Source organism: Esox lucius, chromosome 24 (genome assembly GCF_011004845.1).
Source record: "Esox lucius isolate fEsoLuc1 chromosome 24, fEsoLuc1.pri, whole genome shotgun sequence".
In the NCBI taxonomy this organism is placed as follows: domain Eukaryota; kingdom Metazoa; phylum Chordata; class Actinopteri; order Esociformes; family Esocidae; genus Esox; species Esox lucius.
In genome coordinates this window covers 22,470,766-22,493,983 of record NC_047592.1, presented here as the reverse complement: position 1 = coordinate 22,493,983, position 23,218 = coordinate 22,470,766, and the positions used below count along the sequence as shown (strand labels likewise).

Sequence of the window (23,218 nt, the reverse complement as noted above, 5' to 3'; positions counted from 1 at the left end):
TGTCTGAAAGTGCTTTGATATTAAGCTGTTTATTACATTTCTTACTAGTTCAGAGCACATGAAGGAAGAATAATCACATTTACCGTAATTGTTTGCAAAAGTTGAGCACATTCAATTGATAGTCTTCAGAATTCTTATCTGGAAACACTATTTTTATAGTTTGTTTTCAGATTAATAAAGCAATTAGAATTTGCTATAATATTTGTTCTAATTATATTAATCAGAATTCTTTTGTTCTATAACTTGAAATTCCCTTGTTCTGTACAGGTTGTCCTAAATGAAAACTCTTCAAAACGTTTTTTAATGAATATAAACTGAAACATTTGGGCCTGCATGTGTTCACGCTTATTCTTAAGTTGCATGACTTTTCAACCTGTGTGCCACCCACCGATGTTTGTTTGTCACTTAACCCATTGGCATTTGTCTTCACTGGACAAACATCACATAGTGACATGAGAATGTGAGATCTTCTTTAACACATACACACAAACAAACAGCCAATCAACATGGAAACATGCATTTTTACATTTTACTAATTATTCCCTGTCAAAATATTATTTTCCATAACCTCAAACACTAAACTTGACTCTGACAGTAAACCAATTCTTAACCGACCTATGTACTGTAGTCAACATAAGCCGAACACTTAACCTAATTCTGCAATAGGAAACTAAATGCCAATACGGTTGATGAGACAAGACACAAGCACAGGGAGAACGGAGGACGTTTAATAAAACAACTTTGACAATAACCAAAGGAAACATGCCAGCAACGTGACCCTGCTTACATTATGTAAATGCTAAATCGTTCATATACTTTCAACTTTTTCAAGTGGGCCTGAAGAGCAGGATTTGTAGTGTGGGGACTATTGGTTAATTTAGCCAAGCAAGCTCAATCAAACACCACTAAAGTACTTGATGGTCATTAGTGAAGTATGGTAATAATAATAAAACATAGTGTGTAAAATCATCTGTATTCTTTTGCACGTAATACCCATTTCAAAATCTTCTGAATGTCAAAATAACCCTCCACATACAGTATTTCACAGAAGTGAGTACACCTCTCACATTTTTGCATATATTTGATTATATCTTTTCATGTGAAAACACTGAAAAAATGACACTTTGCTATAATGTAAAGTAGTGAGTGCACAGCTTTTACAACAGTGTAAATTTACTGTCCCCTCAAAATAACACAACACATAGCCATAAATGTCTAAACCGCTGGCAATAAAAGTGAGTACACTCCTAATTGAAAATGGCCAAATTGAACCCAATGAGCAATTTTCCCTCCCCGGGGTCATGTGACTCGTTAGTGTTACAAGGTCTCAGGTGTGAATGGGGAGCAGGTGTGTTAAATTTTGTGTTATCGCTCTCACACTCCCTCATACTGGTCACTGGAAGTTCAACATGGCACCTCATGGCAAAGAACTCTCTGAGGATCTGGATTTTTATTTTATTTTGCTCTACATAAAGATGGTCTAGGCTATAAGAAGATTGCCAAGACCCTGAAATTTAGCTGCAGCACAGTGGCCAAGACCATACAGCGGTTTCACAGGACAGGTTCCACTCAGAACAGGCCTTGCCATGGTCGACCAAAGAAGTTGAGTGCATGTGCTCAGCGTAATATCCAGAGGTTGTCTTTGGGAAATAGACGTATGAGTGCTGCCAACATTGCTGCAGATGTTGAAGGGGTTGGGGGTCAGCCTGTCAGTGCTCAGACCATACGCCGCCTACTGCATCAAATTGGTCTGCATGGCTGTTGTCCCAGAAGGAAGCCTCTTCTAAAGATGATGCACAAGAAAGCCTGCAAACAGTTTGCTGAAGACAAGCAGACTAAGGACATGGATTACTGGAACCATGTCCTGTGGTCTGATGAGACCAAGATAAACTTATTTGGTTCAGATGGAGTGAAGCGTGTGTGGTGGCAACCAGGTGAGGAGTACAAAGACAAGTGTGTCTTGCCTGCAGTCAAGCATGGTGGTGGAAGTGTCATGGTCTGGGGCTGCATGAGTACTGCCGACACTGGGGAGCTACAGTTCATTGAGGGAACCATGAATGCCAACATGTACTGTGACATACTGAAGCAGAGCATGATCCCTTCCCTTCGGAGACTGGGCCGCAGGGCAGTATTCCAACATGATAATGACCCCAAACACACCTCCAAGATGACCACTGCCTTGCTAAAGAAGCTGAGGGTAAAGGTGATGGACTGGCCAAGCATGTCTCCAGACCTAAACCCTATTGAGCATCTGTGGGGCATCCTAAAAACAGAAGGTGGAAGAGCACATTGTCTCTAACATCCACCAGCTCTGTGATGTTGTCATGGAGGAGTGGAAGAGGACTCCAGAGGTAACCTGCTGAACTCCATGCCCAAGAGGGTTGAGGCAGTGCTGGAAAATAATGGTGGCCACACAAAATATTGCCACTTTTCACTTAGGGGTGTACTAACTTTTGTTGCCAGCGGTTTGGGCATTGATGGCTGTGTGTTGAGTTATTTTGAGGGGACAGCAAATGTACACTGTTATACAAGCTGTACACTCATTACTTTACATTGTAGCAAAGTGTCATTTCTTCAGTGTTGTCATATGAAAAAATATAATCAAATATTTACAAAAATGTGAGGGGTGTACTCACTTCTGTGAGATACTGTACATAAATGTGTGTGTGTGTGTTGTTGTGTCTTATACACTTCTCTGTACTTTCTGGTTGCCTGGACACTGGCTCAAAAGGTTGGAACAGGTTTCCTAAACCCATTTGGTGAACTCTCAGTAGAGGAGAAGGAGACACACACAAGCACACACGCACGCACTGCTTAGCAACGTTTAGGCCAGCATACGGGCTGTGGGCGAGCCACAGATGGGAATCGGGCTGTAAGACCATTCTCAGCAGGGTGTGTATGTCTCAGCAGGCTAACTGTGCCATATCATCATGCCATGTTAAGGTCTTGTTCTGCTGTTAGTAATTCACTTCATTTCAGAGTTTTGTTTGTCGTATGTTATGGTATATTACGCAATCATATGAAAAGAATGAGACAAATCTCCTGGAAAGTTTTCTTTCTTAATATTTGGACACATGAATATCTGAGTTATTACAACCACATTCACTGATAAAGATAATCCAATGAAACAAATCACACAATAAAATTAAACCATTTATTTTATAAAAATAGACAGAAATGCAATTTCCTTTTGTTGAAAAAGTAAATAAACCCCTAAAAGTAATTAGAATTAGTTTGGGAATGTCCAGTCTTCCATAAAGATTACAAACCTGGTCTGGTTAGAGTCTTAACCATATCTGTGTGTGGTATTACGGCATGTCTACTAACCTGGTCTGGTTAGGGTCTTAACCATATCGGTGTGTGGTATTAGGGCATGTCTACTAACCTGGTCTGGTTAGGGTCTTAACCATATCTGTGTGTGGTATCACGGCATGTCTACTAACCTGGTCTGGTTAGGGTCTTAACCATATCGGTGTGTGGTATTAGGGCATGTCTACTAACCTGGTCTGGTTAGGGTCTTAACCATATCGGTGTGTGGTATTAGGGCATGTCTACTAACCTGGTCTGGTTAGGGTCTTAACCATATCGGTGTGTGGTATTAGGGCATGTCTACTAACCTGGTCTGGTTAGGGTCTTAACCATATCGGTGTGTGGTATCACGGCATGTCTACTACCCTAGGCCCTGAGAAAAAAGATTATTGAAGCCCATTAGTCCATTTCCAAGAAATCCATAGCACATCATTCCATGGCCCAAAAGATTATATTCAAATGGAGAAAAGCCCATAGCACAGGCAATCTAAAGAGGACCGGTGGAATTCAGCCCAAAAGCTGAGCGAAAGATACTCAAACAAGTCACAGGGTAACATCACAGGATTTACAGGCCTCTCTTGGCACAATTCATGTCAAAGTGCACGAGTCAACTGTCAGAATGAGACTGGATAAACTTGGCCTCCATGGGAGGTCAGGAAAGAAGAAGCCTCTGCGCTCAAAAGAGAATATCAACACCCATCTGACATTGGCCGGACCACACCTAGGTAAAGATTAAACAGTGTGCTCTAGACAGATGAGTCAAAGGTGGAGTTGTTTGGCAGAAATACCAGGCACCATTTTTAGCAAAAATGAAACACTGCCTTTGAACAGAAAAGCCTCATAGCATCCGTAATCCATTGGCTGTTCTAGGTGATGGCATAACTATATAGTAATTACCACCCTGTGCAAGACGTTTGGCATGACAGGCCTCATAGCCTGTGAAACCCCTGTGCCCAGGTAGAGGCACCATGCGGAGAAGGCAGAATGTGGTCATCATGCGCAGTGCAAACGGATGTTGGGTTTGCAACAGATTGCAGTGTTGTGCCAATAGTATTGATCCCCAGCGCAGTTGCACTGCCTGAACCAATGCCTCTGGTTTTGGAATAGTGTTGTGGGTTTGTCTCCTAAGTAGAAGGATTCATAAAATGTCTCTCAGGAAAATGTGTGTGTATTTAAAAGTGTCTGTGTATTTATTGTGTGACACATTTATGTTGGCTGAGAGTGTGACTATTAGAAATGTGTGTGTGTGTGCGTGTGTGTGCACTATACACAGCCCCAGTGAATCTTTAAGAATGACTCACTGTGTCCACTGAGTGTAATTATTCTGCAATCCTTAACAAGTCAGAGACAATTTACATTTTAACTCTGTCATAGATTTCAGAACGATGACAAAAAAATCATATTTAGATTTTCTTTCTACTATACAGTGCCCCTCTGAATTTTTGGCACCCTAGGTAAAAAAGTCAGTGAACAAAACGTTGATCTTATAACTAAAAAAATCATACAAATCTAACCTTTCATTGAGTGAAAATCATCATCAAGAAATAATTATTCTATTCAAATACATGCGTGCCACAAGTATTGGAACTCCTGCATTAATAATGTTTTATGAAGTTGGAGATCCTATCCAGAATCTTTATCTTACGGCCAGTAGACCGCTTTTGTGTAGATTTGGAGGTTTAGATCGTTATTCTGCTTGAAGACCCAACAATGACCCAGTTTTAGTCTCATGGTAGAGACAGACAGGTCTTAGCTTCAAACCTCCTTGTACTTGATAGAGTCCATGTTGATCTAACAACATTCCCAGGGCCTTTGGAAGTAAAACAGATCCACAACATCCTAGGGCCACCACCGTGTTTCACAACAGGTATTCAACTATTTTCCCTTCTGTTTGTTTCTAAAAAGCTAAACTTTAGTCTCACCCAGCCATAGAACCATGTTCCGCTCAAAGTTCTATTGAGATTTAGCTTCAGGCACTAACATTTGTCGTTTGGTGACAGCAGAGGCTTTCTTCTGGAAATCTTTCAAAATATGTTTTTGGCACAGAGTTGGCATCTAAACGTAGTTTTGGAGACTTGGTGACCAACATGTAACCAACATCTGTACTTCTTCAACTATGATAAACTTGATAAATTGGATCATAGCATGTTATGACACTGTCATAACCATTTCAGAACCTAAAATTATTCCACACAGGTTCCACATTAGAACGTTTTAAATGTGGTCACCCTAGACGTGCCCCCGGACAAACGTCTGATTAAGACCTCGTTTTGTGAGATCTTGTTGCACGCTGCCTGACTCTGTCACTCTCTCCCCCTCCGCAATCACTCATTAGCACCTTAAGTCAGACGTGTCACTTTCTCTGTTCACGCTGCATCTGATCAGAAGGGTGACACAGTGCATATCACAAGACTTGATGCTGAATCATTGATGAGATTGTAAATAAGATGTGTATGTGTGTGTCTCTGTGTGTGTGGAATACATGGATAAGCCAAAACATTATGAACTCCTGTCTAATATGCTGTTGGTCCTCTGCGTGCCACCAAAACAGTGCTAACCCACCAAGGTATGGACTCCATCAGACCTCTGAAGGAGTGCTGTTGGTCCAACACATCCCACAAATGCTCAATCAGATTGAGATCTGGTGAATTTGGAGGCCAGGGCCACACCTTGAACTTATCAAACTATTCCCAAACAACGTGTGCAGTGTGGCAGGACTCATTATCGATGGGGCGTCCAACACGTTGACTACGAGAGCTAATTGTTCACTTACCATCTAATCAACCCAGACTTTGCATGTACCCTTGTTAGGAGATAATCCGTGTTATTTGCTTCACCTGTGAGTGGTTGTGATGTTTTGGCCCATCAGTGTATACAAACACCTATATTAACAATCGCAGTAACCTACCATACGATCATCTGTTCAGTGGCTGCCGGTTATTTAAGAAGACACCACGGCTAACAACCATTCTTAGGCACAACGCATCAAGTGTTACCAGGACACAGCGCCATTGGTTACTGACAATGTATCAACAAAACCCTGACATGCCTTATTCCAATTATAAACCGTTTACCGAGGCAATTACAGCAGTAATTATTCTTGTAGAGTCATACCAGTATTCACCAGCTATGTATGATTCAATAGACATATGCAGAGATATATCCATTACCCACATGCCACTGGAAGTGTCATGTTGAGGGATCCTAAAGTAATTGTCCTGTGTTTGCAGATGTGTATGTCCTCTAATAAAAAATGCTAATATGTGTCTGTAATAGACATTGGCAATAAGGTGAATGAAAACCGTTGAGAGGTTTCAACGTGTGCTGCCATTACTGCCCCTGCCTGGTGAGGGCGCTGTCGTCCACAGAGGTGTGTGACACAATGTCAAATTGGTCCTCACTTCTATACGTTCTTCTCACTCTTTCTCCCTTTGCCCCCCCCCCCCCCATTCCCTTGGCCTGGACCTGTGTGCCTGGCATCTAAATAGGCACAAAGAGTGTGAGCGAGTAAATGACATGGAGCTTGAAAGGTCAGCTTACAAACTGTTATTAATAACTGTCTTCTCCTCTTCCACTTTGTAAACTAATATCTGACATGCTCTTTCTCTCTTTAGCACTCTCTCCTTCATAGTTCCCCCATCTCTTAAACTCTTTTCCTCTTTCCTGTCTTTCACTCTCTTTCCAACCCTCTTCCTCTCTTTCTGGCTCTAGTTCGCTAGCGCAGACTCTCTCTCTCCCTCTCTGAGAGCCCCTTGAATATACTCTTTCTGATATCCACCCGAGGTTCCATTTATTTCATATTTCAATTTGGTTGAGGACAAAAGTATGCATAGTTCAAGAAAATCTGAAAAAATATCAATACTTTTTTCACAGCACTGTGAGTGTGTATTCTGCATCATCTCTTATATTCTTACAGTATATGCACATATACATCATCTCTTATATTCTTACAGTATATGCACATATACATCATCTCTTATATTCTTACAGTATATGCACATATACATCATCTCTTATATTCTTACAGTATATGCACATATACATCATCTCTTATCTTCTTACAGTATATGCACATATACATTATCTCTTATATTCTTACAGTATATGCACATATACATTATCTCTTATATTCTTACAGTATATGCACATATACATTATCTCTTATATTCTTACAGTATATGCACATATACATTATCTCTTATATTCTTACAGTATATGCACATATACATTATCTCTTATATTCTTACAGTATATCCACATATACATGTATGTAGGTTAGGGTTGTAGGTCTGTCACTGTCTTCTCTCTCCTCTCGCACTTCCTTTCTAACTCTTTTTCCCTCTCAGACACTCAAATTCACAATATAAATTCTATTCATTTAGGAAACGCGAGGAAGAATCTAATGTTTTTTGTCTGGAGATATTCCAGACAATACCTACAGATCGACACCATGCAGTGTCCCGCTGAATGTGTCCCCTGTCTGCCTGTCACATACTCCCCTTGCACACTACCTTGACTTAGTTGGACATCGTCATCACTGTGTAGTCCGTAGCCTCTAGTCTGACACCCTCTATATGCATCTGTCCCTCTCTCTCTCTGAACTGGCAGGCTACATCTCCATTAACTCAGGCCCATGGCTCATTGACCTACAGGTTTGCGCGGTGGCCATCTTGCTCACACTGTGTCTGTATTTTTAGCCACGGCCTGGGTCTTCTACCAAACTTAATATGGGAATGGCATCTTCCCTCTATTCCTCCTTCTCTCTCCTCTTTCTATCTATCTCTGTTTCTTCCTTTCGCTCTTCTCTCCCTCTCATGCTCTGGAGCCATGACATCCAACAGGTGGCCGTGCGACCCAAACGTAGCCCCTCCCACCTTGTCATCAAGAGCCTCCTCCCACTTTGCCTCCCTGCTCTTTCAGTGGTCTACTTGCCCTGGTTCTTCAGCCGGCTCATCTCACCCTCCATTAACTGACCCTGATCGTTGGAGCCCCTCCCCTCGCTAACCCCTTGGCCAATCGTGTCTAAGACCACGTGTCTTTAGATTTTTTTAAAGGGGGGTTCAGTGCTTCGACCTGCTCTTCTCTGGCCGGCGTTGAAACGAAGTGGACCTTGTTCCTAACTGTGTTTTTCATTTTAGGAACAACGTAAAAAAAAAAACTGAAACGAAACAATTAATTAACTGACGTCTGAGTTAAGGAAGACTTGAGTGGGGGGGAAACAAACAATATCCTGGAACCATGAAGTGGGGTTGGTTGTTTCTGGGGGTCCTACTCTCTTTGGGGACCCTGTCCTGGGCAGAGAAGGGTCTGGAAATCCCTGAGTACGACGGGCTAGACCGTGTCCATAATCTCAATGCGAAGAACTACAAGTCTGTGATGAAGAAATACGACGTCATGGTCATCTACTACCATGCACATGTGGGGAACAACAAAAACGCAAAGAAAGTATTCGAGATGGAGGAGCTTGCCCTGGAGGTGGGTCCTGTGGAGTGTATGGATGGGGGATTTGGGAATGAGAGTTTGTAGAGTGAGAGGGATGGAGGAGCTTACCCAGGAGGTGGGTCCTGTGGAGTGTAGGGACAGGGGGATTTGGGGATGAGGGGTTGTAGAGGTAGTAGAATGGAGGAGCTTGCCCAAGAGGGGAGTCCTGTGGAGTGTAGGGACAGGGGGATTTGGGGATGAGGGTTTGTAGTGGTAGAGGGATGGAGGAGGGACGGGGTCCTGCACAGCAACTCCTCCGAGTTCACCCTGATGCTAGGGGATGGAGGGAAGCTGAGGGAAGACAACATGATAAGAGAGGCAGTAATGAGGGAAAGAGAGAGTGCCACTGGGCTCCAGCATCAACCATTAATAGGAAACAATGTCGGGGGGAAGGCTACAATGCTTAGAAGTGCTGACAAAAGCACAGTTAGTCTGTTTTTCCCAAGCCAATTAGGACCCTGGATAGACTGAACCAGGAAGTGGAGCACGCTAAATGGCTGGGCGTCGGACATAGCATGTCTTTGTTTTTTGAGAGTTGATCTGGTTTGCAAAGCTGAGTCTTAACTCCTTAGGTTTTCTGGTTGATGGCGTCCAAGCAGCTTGTGTATATGTTGATAATGGGTCCAATCAGTTCATAAATGCAGGTGCAGTACATGGGCATAGTGGAGGAACGGACAAACTGACGAATTCGGAGGGGGTCATAATTAGACTGTGACATCATAAAAGCAACGAAATGTACCCCGCCACTTCGACACTCTGCTCTTACCGCAACAGACAGAGGTATCTCTGCAGAGAGATAATGTGCGACCACACAGCAAAATGATCGCATAGTATTCATTTGGTTGTGTAAGTGGTTTTTACTGTTGAGTGATGTTAATTCATTTTACAACCAATGCACTGTGTTACACAACTATGTTTAATCCAAGTGTTACAGCACACACCATACTGTGGTGTATTTCTTTGTGTGTGCATGTGTTCAATTGAAAACTTCTAAATTGTTCAGTTGGACACCCACGGTTTTCAGTTGACTGATAAAATGTTGCTGTGCAGGCCCCCCCCCCACATAATGTTTACGATCAAGAAGGCAAAACTGGTCCTGGATAAGCACTCCTACTCAGAGACTTTTTAAAGTGTGCATAGATACAATTCGTAATGTACATACATGCTGACTCATGGTGTCTTCTCACAGCTGAAGAGTAGCATTAGCTTTCATGCCGCTAACACTGTGGAGAACTCTTGAAATGTAATTCAATGAAGTCATTCATTTCAATTGAGCAATTTTTTGAGACATTACAGCAAAGATGTCGGAATGGGCTGCGCTGGATCTTTTCAACATGGGTAAAAAAAAGTTCATAGAAGATTAAAAATAAAATCATAGAAGGTTAAAATGATGTAGCTTTACAATGACGAGTGATGGGATAGAGCAACACAGCTGAATAACTTTTTACTTTCGATGTGCAAATTATTAACATTACTCCCCAAAAAATAGTTATTTCCTCACTAGCCACGAGTAAATGAATTGCATCCCAATCGCAATATAAGCATTTTGTGTTGACGATTGGTTTATAGACGATTGTATGAATGTGTGGCATGTTCCATCACATGGTTGTAGAACAGCATCTAGCGTGTTTGGAGAGTTCTGCTGATACTGTGCCTCGTAATTACTTTATTGTACATAAACCTTGACAGCACAGTATATAAAACATTTGTGTATTCCAGTTTTCATAGGTTTCTAAAGCTTACATTTCCCCTTTAAAATTCAGTATCTAAAACTTTCATGAATTATAATCCACATAATAATTAATCTTTCTTGTTGCTATGAGACTATTTTCCTGCTGTAAGAAAATGGGTGAATTAGGATGCAACATTTGTAAGAGCCTTACAGGAACGGGCGAATGAACAGAGATCCATAATTCACAGCTTTAACCAGTGTTCTCAATGCTCCTTATGCATTGTAACACAACATGCTAGGCAGGTGAATGTCTTAAATCATTGTTTATGTATCTATCAAGCTTCAGATGCAATGAATGGACTGTGTGAATGTGCCTAGGCAGCTGAGTGCAGTTTAGTATCAAGACCCCATGCTTTTAGACAGCAGACTTCTTCCCAGTGTAGGGTGTTAGCTAATCAGTAGCTCTCAGAGGTCTTAAAGCACTACTGAAAATAGCAGGTCATTTCGACTGAGCAGCATTCATTCATTTAGAAATGATTAAACTATGGACCCTGACAAAATCAGATGTAATTGGATGTCTAAGAGTGTACAGGCCAATATACCTTTTATATAAACAGGTTTTACTGCACCAAAGAGCCTGATTTCTAAAGATAGATTTAATGGTTTGGCATGGTGGTTTATGTTGTAGGACGGTTCTGAATCTTACTGTTACTTCTCAGAGCATTAGATAGGATTTCATTACATCCCTGTGATGTCATGGGAACGGACTGATAAGCAACATAAGATGCCTAAAAATCTAATGTACTATCTAAATCCTCCTGAGGTGATTAGGCTTCTGAAGATAACGAGTCTGGTGTTGGCTCACAGACTGCTTGAACCGTCAAAAGGTTGAGCATGGATGACAATGATTCAGGTTAGTACAATTCAGTGTAGTTCTGCAACATTTAAGGCTTTGCTTGTTTTTTGTTTATTAGCCACAAGTTGTTGTCAAGGCTGTGTTGGTGTTTGGATATGAAAGCAGTGCTTTGTTGAAAAGCTTATTGAAATTGCATCCTTGAAGTTTCACGAGGCGACACTCTTACGACTCCAGAGAGAGAGAGAGAGAGAGAGAGAGAGAGTGAGAGAGAGTGAGAGAGAGAGAGAGAAAATGCAGACACACCAGAAACCCTCACAGTTTAGAGAGATAGTGTGACATTTATGAGATCGCAAGTCCGACCTCCCACATCCATAGCGAATATGACTCCTATTTTTCATAGACGCCTAAGATGGAACATCTTGATTCTCCCTGCCACTGATGACCCCTTCAGCATTCAGTCTTCAATGAGGGGTCAAAGGTCAAACACCCCAGTCTGTCGCACCTAAATTATGCCAAAGTGTCACCTTTGCAACCCTATCGGAATCCAATTTGATCTCTCGCTCTGTCAAAAAAGAAATGTTGAAGAGACACTGTCTATTTGTGGTTGGGCTTTAATATTTGAGCTGGATCAGTGTTAGGGTTTCCTTAAGACGTATGAGGTGATTTGAGTCTGAGGGCTATCTGTATCCGTGCTTGTGCCTCTTGTGATTCTTCACCTTCTCTTTGAGTCAAAAGCAATACCACAGAGAACCACAGAGCCGGTTCAAGGCTACAAAGACAGGCCCTGATATAGCAACTCTGTTGTGTTTTTGGATTTATGCTATGTTGAGAACTCAATGAGGCTGCTTGAGGATGATGTGGTTAAGGGAGAGAAGTTCTTGAGTGTTCCTGAGGTTTACTCAGAGAGGATATTAAAGAGTATAATAGAGAAAGTTATTTGTTCCCAAGGAAAGTCTCCACTATTTGGTCACTATGGAGATTTATTTTAGTCGGTCAGTGACTCATGCTAGCTAAACAAGCCTTACTGCAGTATCTCTAGCAGTGACTCCTGCTAATTATTATGACCATAATTAGTTAATACCATGATTAATTTAAGCTGGTGTTACTACACCAGTTCTTATTGAACTGCTGGCACTGTAGTGGATTCTACCGGGAATGCATAGGATTGCAGCAGTATGTGTAGCATTTCCATGATCACTACACTACATTATGCCAGGGGAAGATAAGCTACTTGGTGCTGCTTCCTCATTATGGGTTGTTGAGAATTATTTTGTGTCTACTGACGTATTAATAATCTCTTTTAAAAAGTAGGCGTTTGCTTTCAATATTGCCACATACTTTTTTTCAGTAAAGACAAACTGAGAGCCTCACCCAACCAAAGAAATCTAATCCATTGAATGTAATAATTATATAATGATTGTCCTAGATCAGGGTAATTCTGCTGGTTTTGTGTTTTTCCTCATAATTAATTGCACCTGCCTGGTGTCCTGGCTCTAAATAATTCCCTGATTTCAGGGTAACCATAATAAAACGGATTGGAACTGACATCTGGGTTATTTTAGAGTTGAGTTTTAGGTTCCTTAAAGGTTCCTAAATGGAAGTTCCCTTTCAAGTAGTGATTGGCCACTACTGACAGCGTAGGCTTACTGATAGAATAACAGTCTAAAGTGTTGTGAATCAGTCTGCAGTAAAAATATATAAACATATATTAATATGTATCTGTCTTATGCCTAATACAGGCTTTGGTCCAAGGACATCAGCCCTCCTAATCCCCAGCATTAAACCAGCCCTGATTAATCTGGCTTTGCTGTACTTGAAGATCTGTAACATTTGATGAAAAGTATATTATGTCAGTCTAATAGTGAATATAAATGTTGCAATGCCTACTGGGTATACACTTTTTTTTAGTACAGCTTGAGGCACGTAACATAGTAAAGTATTTAAGTCCAACATGGTTTTGCACTTTTGGTCTTTCTTTTAACCGGACAAGTACCTCAGGCTTTCTGTATACCCAAGAAAAAGAAGACTGGCATTCCAGACACCAAATAACTGCAACAAACATTATAGGCAGGCAGTGACTTAATCTCTCTACCATATAGCAATACTGTGCATTATAGGCAGGCAGTGAATTGAGCTCTCTACCATATATCTATGCTGTGCATTATAGACAGGCAGTGACTTGATCTCTCTACCAAATCTATGCTGTGCATTATCGGCAGGGACGGGTAGAGGTCACGTCAGGAAAGGCATACTGTAACCCAAAGCCTGAGGGGTGTTATGATTTATACATCTAGGAATGTACTGTAAGGATGAAAGGTCAAGGGTCCTCATAGGCTGAATGGGATACTGGCTAAATGGGGGGCCCAGGGCCATTGGGTATTTCACATCTTTAAAAGGGGGCTTTTAGAACTAAATGGCTTTGAAGAGGGGAATGGAGTGAAAAATAGATGCGTTCATTCTGTGTTTTGGACTCCAGATAATCTAGATGTTTTCTTGGGTCAAAATGGGTGGGTTTTCACTGTTCTTTGAGACGGAGACTGATCTGGCCTGACAAGAAAATGATATTAGGGTGGGGGAAGCTACCTTAAGGTAGCTCTTTGAAGAGATATGTGTGCTGTGAATGACTAAAAAGAAGACATTACAAAAAAGACACATATTTGTTTTACACAACAGGGGTGAAAGATAGAGGAGCTGTGGGCCAGATTCAAAGTTCAAAAGGTTTACTTGTCATTTGCAATAACAAGTTACGGCAATGAAATTCTTGGTTTTCCTACTCCTGACAGTGCAGTTAAAAGTATAAAGTAACAGTAATTATCATTCAAAAAAACAAGATAACACAATCAATCAGTAATAATACTATACAAAAACACACATCAATAATAACAACTGTACAAATATATAACCATAGTGCAATGTAGAAGTGACAGATGTGCATGATATAATTGGCAGATGAGCATGATATAAAGTGACAGGTGTGCATGGGACTATGGATGGAATGGAGGAGGGGTTCCCGAGTTGAGCAGCCTTACAGCCTGTGGAAAGAAACTGTCCCGTAGCCTGTTAGTTTTGGACTGAATACTCCTGTACCTTTGGTAAACAGTCCGTGGCGTGGGTGGCTGGGATCTGTAATGATCCGTTTGCTCCTCCTCCTACACCTCTCTGTGTAGAGATCCTGCAGGGACGGCAGGTCAGACCTTGTGATGCACTCTGCTGTTTTCGAACCTTGTTGCAGCTGTACATGCACTGGAGGTAGCGTCTCACTCCACTGACCAACCCATATGTTATGTATACCAACATGAATGTGAATGCTACATGAGTTCACACATGCCATTGTACTGAGCCGTGCTGTGTCTGTGACATTCCTCTAGAACATGGAATGGATGGAAACATGTATAATGATGACAGTAAAGGAATCCGTGTGAAAACGTACTTCTGAAAACCAGGGTAGCAGAGGGAGATTGGAAACAAGCCCCCTGGAAGCAGCTACAGTACCCATCTGGCCTTTAACCCCCCCCCCCACCACACACACCTATATACATACCAACACACACCAACACACACACTCAAAACACACGCCACAGCGCATTTACACACACTCACCTGCCCATACTTGCCCACACACACTATCCAAGGACACACAAAATCCAAGCTGCTTTCTGCTGCAGTTCATTGTGACCATTGGGGTTAAAAACTGGTTGATTTCATTGTAATTTAGTTGTGTTTGTGAACATTTTTTAATATACTCATGTGGACTTGATGTTAGTTCATTTAATTGACTGCGAGCTTCAGAGGCCAAAACAAAAACATTTTGCTATCACAGCAACAATATTTGCTATACTGTGGATGTGTTCACTAAAACTAGATTTCCTACATTGGTTCATCCAGAAATTGTTTGCATGACAAGCAACATAATTTCAAGTGCTACGGTATGTGGAGTAGATGGTGTAGTACTGAGCTGAAAGAAAGTCTCCATGGTAACGGCCTTGCTGTTGATGCGAAATAACATGATCGCTGCTTGTTCATTAGTGAACAGCAACAAAAACAACCACAGCAAATGTTGAACTTTGTTTACAAGCTAGTCCCCATTAAGATGTCATAGGATGTTATTCAAGGCTTAAAGCTACTAACTATAACAGTTTTTAGAACTGTTGAGTCAAACATTTGGTGAGTATTATAATGTTTAATAATAAATTAGGGTTTCATGACGTTTGTACATTGTGGAGATTTATTTTGTAGACTACCAACTATATTTCAACTTTATTCCATTTAAAATATAATTTGAAAATCTGTCAAATAATTTCTTATGAGTCACAGTCCTGTTTAAGATCATCTAATTCCCGAAATATAGATCCAATAAAGGCCTTTTCACTGATAGCACTTTCAAAACAATCATTGAAACTAACATGTCTGGAGAATGAGAACACTGTCCGAATCATTAATAAGGGGCCCTATTTAGAATTGACATAAGTTACCTTAAAATAGCCTTAAGTCAAAACATTTCGTCCATGTTTAGTCAACCTTTCTAAAGTCTGAATACATGCATGGATTAGGAGCGGGTTGAGAAGATGCCCCCTGAGACCAGATTGAGCCAATACAAGTCTTGTTGATTCTGACTGCAACCCAGTCTCATGAGCTAACCTCAAAGACTTTCTGAGCCAAAATGTAACCGTGATCCTGGTTCATCGTACTATCTTAGTAGTAAAGGGATCACAGGCGGCGTGTTTCATCACGCAGCTTCTTCGGTGGTCATGGTTGGACTATGACACCTCACGGGAAGGAAACAGACCATAGAGGGAGCCACACTCATTTATTTTGTATTTGTCTTACTGTGTGCGTCTGTGTGTGTGTGTGTGTGTGTGGTGGGTGGGGGGGGGGCATTATGAATACCTTGTTATTTACCATGCGCATTGTAGAACTACAGTAAATTTACAATGCACATTGTATGTTCTACTTAAACGTGGACTTGTATGCGTTTGTGTGTGTGCGTGCATGGGAGTGCATGCGCGTGTGTTGCGTGTGTGTGCGTGTGTGTTTGTGCGTGTGTATTTGTGTGTGTTTGTGTGTGGGAGCGTGTGATATCTGCTGGCCTGTTGCTACATCTGTTTGTTGAACTGCACCTGCTGTTTTTGCTCATGCCTCCATCCCCGTAGCGTTCTCGGACATGGCTGACTTCCAGAAGACATGGCTTTAAATACAATTAGCCCTTCTGGGGGGCAGATTGAGCAGTTTAAGCATTTGAAATGATTTTAAATAGCATTTGAATCCAGGTCTGGGAACAGGCCATATACCCGGAGAGGAATGGCAATACATGCTGACGGATTACCAACTTTGGTGTTACGGTACCGATCGACTTTGCAATAGAGATTTATTGCTCATTAATCATTAGGATGAATGTGCAGTCCTGTAGTATATTTAATGTATACAGTACCTATATGATGTCAGATACATTTGACATGCAATGTCAGGTGACCCTGGGAAGACCTTAATATACCCACGGTTTTAAATAAACTATGGATGCGTTTCAAATGACAAGCTATTTCCTATTCAGCACACTACTTGATAATGATACTCCGAGGGTCACTCTGCATTGCTTTCTATGATTACGCCATTGGATGTAAACATTGGATGTGTTGGACAAATGGGACTCTTGCAAAAAGAGTAAACACTTAATAGTAATACAATAATGACATGTATCGACGACACTTTCAGTTTATATTTTTGTTCTACTCAATGCTTATCTTTCTTCAAAATCCTCGACCAGAGTTGGACATCCTCGACCAGAATCAACAAAAAAAATCTGAAAAAACAGTAACTAAACAATCTGTTCTTTATTGAGTATTCCTACTGAAATATTGTATACCCTAGTCCGAGTGATTTGAGCAAAATAAATCTGGTCACTGCTAGAAAATGTACAACAAAGTATTAGATTCATCCCTTTAGTCTTCATCCTTATCAATCGACTGTTAGTTTCCCCTCTGCACTAAGGCACACCTACTTTTTCTAACACACACACACACACAACATTGATTTTGCAGCGTTGGCGGGCTGCAAACTGTGGCAGACAGCTTTGGGGGTTCTATATTGTACTTGTCAGCATGTCCCCAAAGCCTTGCCAAAATAGTCCCCAGTGATGCCAAAGCCAGGACCAGCCGCCTGCTCTCGCTATCTCTGTGGGGCTATATTTAAACCCCCATGCCTTCTCAACTCACCCAACCCTGCCAAATACTGACACAAGACCCTTCACTGCTTTCCTCTTTCTAGCCTCCCTGGCCTTTTTAGCCCATGTAGTCCATGTATGAAAGATAGGGGATTTCTTCTGAGTGGTGTATGAGAGATGATTTGGGTGCTTTCACTGTCACTTCATATTATTTGTCTGTGATGTCGTCATTGGGTCTCTTTGTCTGTTTTGCACGTAGTGCGCCCCCATGTGGACGTTACAGTACAGTTGATAGTGGCACCATCCATGGGGCCTTGTAACAGACTCCTGCTGCTGGGTGCTCAGGAATAGCTTTCTATGCAGTGAAAGTATAGGTCGCACTTTCATAATATAGATTATAACAATAATCTGAAATAGAGATCCAAAAACCACAGAACAATGACCCATAGAAATCTCTCAGATAGTTGTAGAGATTGTGGTACTCAGATTCACTCTCTTTCCATCTCTCTCACACACACATGAACACTTGTTGCTATTGTGTTGTAATGATCTGATATCTTATTGTTGTTGTGTTATAATCATCTGCTTTCTTATTATTGGTTTGTTATAATCATCTGATGTCTTATTATTGTTGTGTTATAATCATCTGCTTTCTTATTATTGGTTTGTTATAATCAACTGATGTCTTATTATTGTTGTGTTATAATCATCTGATACCTTATTGTTGTTTGCTATAAACATCTAATGTCTTAGTGTTGTTGTGTTATGCTCATCTGATGTCTTATTATTGTTGTGTTATACGAATCTGATGTCTTATTGTTGTTTTGTTATAATCATCTGATGTCTTATTATTGTTTTGTTATAATCATCTGATGTCTTATTATTGTTGTGTTATACTCATCTAATGTCTTATTATTGTTGTGTTAAAATCATCTGATATCTGATTATTGTTTCGTTATAATAATCGGATGTTTTACTGTTGTTTTGTTATACTAATCTGATGTCTTGTTATTGTTGTGTTAAAATCATCTGATGTCTTAGTGTTGTTGTGTTCTAAACATCTGATATCTTATTATTTTTGTGTTATACTCATCTTATATCCTATTATTGTTTTGTTATAATCATCTGATATCTTGTAATTGTTGTGTTATACTCATCTGATGTCTTGTAATTGTTTTGTTATAATCATCTGATATTTTATTATTGTTGTGTTATATTCATCTGATGATTTATTTGTTGTTGTGTTATACTCATCTGATGTCTTATTGTTGTTGTGTTATAATCATCTGATGTCTTATTATTGTTGTGTTATAATCATCTGATGTCTTATTATTGTTGTGTTAAAATCATCTGATATCTTATTATTGTTGTGTTATAATCATCTGATATCCAATTATTGTTTTGTTATAATATTCTGATGTTTTACTGTTGTTTTGTTATACTCATCTGATGTGTTGTTATTGTTGTGTTATAATCATCTGATGTCTTAGTGTTGTTGTGTTCTAAACATCTGATATCTTATTATTGTTGTGGTATACTCATCTGATATCCTATTATTGTTTTGTTATAATCATCTGATGTCTCATTTTTGTTGTGTTATACTCATCTGATGTCTTATTGTTGTTGTGTTATAATCATCTGATGTCTTATTATTGTTGTGTTATAATCATCTGATGTCTTATTATTGTTGCATTATATTCATCTGATGTCTTATTATTGTTGTGTTATAATCATCTGATATTATTGTTTTGTTATAATCATCTGATATCTTATTGTTGTTTTGTTATACTCATCTGATGTCTTTTTGTTATTGTGTTTAAATCATCTGATGTCTTATTATTGTTGTGTTATACTCATCTGATGTCTCAATATTGTTGTGTTATACTCATCTGATGTCTTTTTGTTGTTGTGTTAAAATCATCTGATGTCTTATTATTGTTGTGTTATACTCATCTGATGTCTTATTATTGTTGTGTTATACTCATCTGATGTCTCAATATTGTTGTGTTATACTCATCTGATGTCTCAATATTGTTGTGTTATACTCATCTGATGTCTTTTTGTTGTTGTGTTAAAATCATCTGATGTCTTATTATTGTTGTGTTATACTCATCTGATGTCTTATTATTGTTGTGTTATACTCATCTGATGTCTCAATATTGTTGTGTTATGCTCATCTGATTTCTTTTTGTTGTTGTGTTAAAATCATCTGATGTCTTATTCTTGTTGTGTTATACTCATCTGATGTCTTATTATTGTTGTGTTATACTCATCTGATGTCTTTTTGTTGTTGTGTTAAAATCATCTGATGTCTTATTATTGTTGTGTTATACTCATCTGATGTCTTATTATTGTTGTGTTATACTCATCTGATGTCTTATTATTGTTGTGTTATACTCATCTGATGTCTCAATATTGTTGTGTTATACTCATCTGATGTCTTTTTGTTGTTGTGTTAAAATCATCTGATGTCTTATTATTGTTGTGTTATACTCATCTGATGTCTTATTATTGTTGTGTTATACTCATCTGATGTCTCAGTATTGTTGTGTTATGCTCATCTGATGTCTTTTTGTTGTTGTGTTAAAATCATCTGATGTCTTATTATTGTTGTGTTATACTCATCTGATGTCTTATTATTGTTGTGTTATACTCATCTGATGTCTTATTATTGTTGTGTTATACTCATCTGATATCTTATTATTGTTGTGTTATACTCATCTGATGTCTTATTATTGTTGTGTTATACTCATCTGATGTCTTATTATTGTTGTGTTATACTCATCTGATATCTTATTATTGTTGTGTTATACTCATCTGATGTCTTATTATTGTTGTGTTATACTCATCTGATGTCTTATTATTGTTGTGTTATACTCATCTTATGTCTTATTATTGTTGTGTTATACTCATCTGATGTCTTATTATTGTTGTGTTATACTCATCTGATGTCTTATTATTGTTGTGTTATACTCATCTGTGCTTGTTGCTGTTGTGTTCTAATCATCTGATAGTCATTAGTTTGTGTTGTGCTTAATAATTTATAAATGACCCTCTTTTCACTCCATGGGCCTTTTTTAAAATGTATTTCATTTCTTATTCATAGCAGAGGTAGTATCAGGGCTGGGAAACACACCTGCACACACACTCACAGACATGGAAAGGCAGGGGACAAAAAATACCTGGTTATAGAACAAAATGTAGCATTTTTGTCAAACAAACCAGTTTTCATTTTCTTGAACGGATGGTCCATCAGTCTAAGCTGCTGCATTTGGTGCAGGTGTACTGTTTTGGCGCTGGTTTGAATCTGGGTTTGAAAATGCTATTAAAAAGACACAGACTAAAACTAGACAGTGAGACAAAGTGGAAAAGTTTAAAGTATGTCACTTGTTAGTGTCAGGTTTACTATAAAAACTTACTAACACCTGTTCTTCTGGGTATTCTGTGGTAGTGTCTTGGGTATAATATGTTAAATCTTGCACTGGTGCTGTTCTATGTCCACAATAATGAAGCTAGATAATGTATGTAAATAGTATTACTGTAAGTCAGTCTGGTTAAGAGCGTCTCCTAAATGACTAAAATGTCCATGTCTTCCGTGGCCTCCCCCATCATCCGATCTGAACATCATTAAACCTTTATGTGAAGTTCTCGAGCCCAGAGTGCGAAGTAGGTTTCCACCTTCTTTATCCCTCAAAGAACTGGAGGCTTTGCTTCTGGAAGAATGGTGCAAAAGCCCACTACACGCAGAGACATGTACGACAGCCTGCCACGAAAGATTGTTCTGAAGGCAAAGGGTGTCCATACTCCTTATTAGGTCCTTAATATTAATATATCGCTAGATGTTTCAGTTATTTTGTCCACCCCTATAGTTTAGAGCAAAAAACATAGTTTACTTTCAATCTATGTGTTATTCACAATTTTAGGCATAATGTTCTGCCTATAAAATGCGGTACTCTGGGGACAATAGAATGTGTCTGATGTAGTTCTGCCACTAAAGCCTCTCTGGTCTCCTCGATAGTTATATCGTGCTTGGCTGAACAGCGTGCCATGACCGCGCGGTGGCGCGTGATGTGAGGGTTAAATCAGCTGGCTGGCTTGTTTTGTGTGTGACATATTGGCGATAGAGCATGTACAGCGAGCGTGAGTCTTTCACAGGCCGCGACCGTGCTTCACTCCTTCACACTCCTCCCAAAGGGAGGTTCTCAGCTATCCGCCAGGACATAGGTACAGTATATGCCGGTGTGAATACCGATATGGCATTCGATATCACTCAGTGCTGATGCATTAGTCTATTAACGCCGCATCGCGCATACCTTCATTTGACGTCCCCCCTGGAGTGACATCGGCCGAACACAAATAACCCACCCTCTGCTAAGACCAGAGCTGTCATCATAACCCACTGCTTAACACAAAGAACTGGGCCAGTGTTTTCAGCCCCACCTAAGATATGTAAATACCGAGCCAGGATTTGTATCATATTCATGATCTCACAGCGCTTATTTCAGCCACACGTGTCTGTGCTGTATAGGAGGCAGCAGAGCCTGTGCATCGATTGTTTGAACCTTTAATTCTGCCCTTCTCAGTGTTACATAACAAGGAGTAGGCTGCAGGCATGGGCTGTTGTGTCGCAGCTACATCTCAAACATGTATATACACACACACACGCACGCACACACGCACAGGTGCACATTCAGGAACACACATTTTACTTACTAACACTGGCAGGGAGTGGGAGTAGCTGGGAGACAGAACTGAAAGGCTGGAGGCCTTGATTTTATTATGCATCCCTGGGCTCTCTTCCACAAGGGGAAACACACACCCACACCCACACACACCCCCACACACACACCCCCACACAAACACCCACACACACATCCGCAAACACACACACACACACACGCACACACACCCGCACACACACCCACACACACGCTCACAATGCACGCACACACACACACACACACACACACACACAGGAAGACAGGGTCTTCCTCCCTCACGGTTTCGTGAGCGATTCCCCACCCCTACCAGTATTGGGGACCCTCCGGTGTTAGGAGAACTTCTGTACACACAGCACTTTGGTTTCCCAGAGTAGCTGGGACCTACAACATGTCTAGTTGGAGTGAGAGTACAGACGTGGCGTCCAAATGGGAGATGTTATCGTCTTGGTGAAATTACTGGACGTGAAAGCCGAAGAACCTGTTCGGAGTTTGAATGATGAGGACATTTTGCCTTTGAGAACAGCATTGCAACATCGGTGTCAGTTGGCTGTGGCAGGAAAAGCATGGGAGGATGCACATGCACACACATGCGCGCGCACGCTTTAAGGACGCCATGTCTATCATCACGTCCCTCGGGTTGACAGACATCCCATGAGCCTCTGCATTCTGCGAGTGACGCACTCGCATTACAGGTGACGAGCACACAGACGGGAAGTGACTCGACGAGCTACGTGCGCTTTCAACCACACCGACAGATACGAAGATAAACTGAACAGCTCCCGGAGCAGGATTCACCACACTTCAGAGGACAGCCTCGCATCAACGTGGAAGTGACCCGAAGTAGCACGAGCTGTGACCCTGAGTGAAAATGACTCACAGTCGAGACAGTCACCCGTTTCGTCGTTGAATATGAACACGGGTCGTCTCTAAACAGAGGTTGACATCTTTACAACCTCCCTCGGTAGGACTGAGGCTCGGGTAATCGGATCTGCAACACGACGGTCTTTTCCCTCTAGTCCCTT

The 23,218-nt window shown here is 40.6% G+C and overlaps 1 protein-coding gene across 1 annotated transcript in view; it reads left to right on the top strand.

Annotated features, from left to right (window-relative positions):
• The first annotated feature begins 8,373 nt into the window (after nucleotides 1–8,373).
• The window catches only part of LOC105008816 (calsequestrin-1), a 32,607-nt gene continuing 17,762 nt past the window's right edge, over nucleotides 8,374–23,218 (top strand). The window contains exon 1 of the mRNA XM_010868179.4: nucleotides 8,374–8,784. Within this exon, the coding sequence (XP_010866481.3) occupies nucleotides 8,548–8,784 (237 nt within the window). The 5' untranslated portion in view covers nucleotides 8,374–8,547. The remainder of the gene's footprint in view (nucleotides 8,785–23,218) is intronic.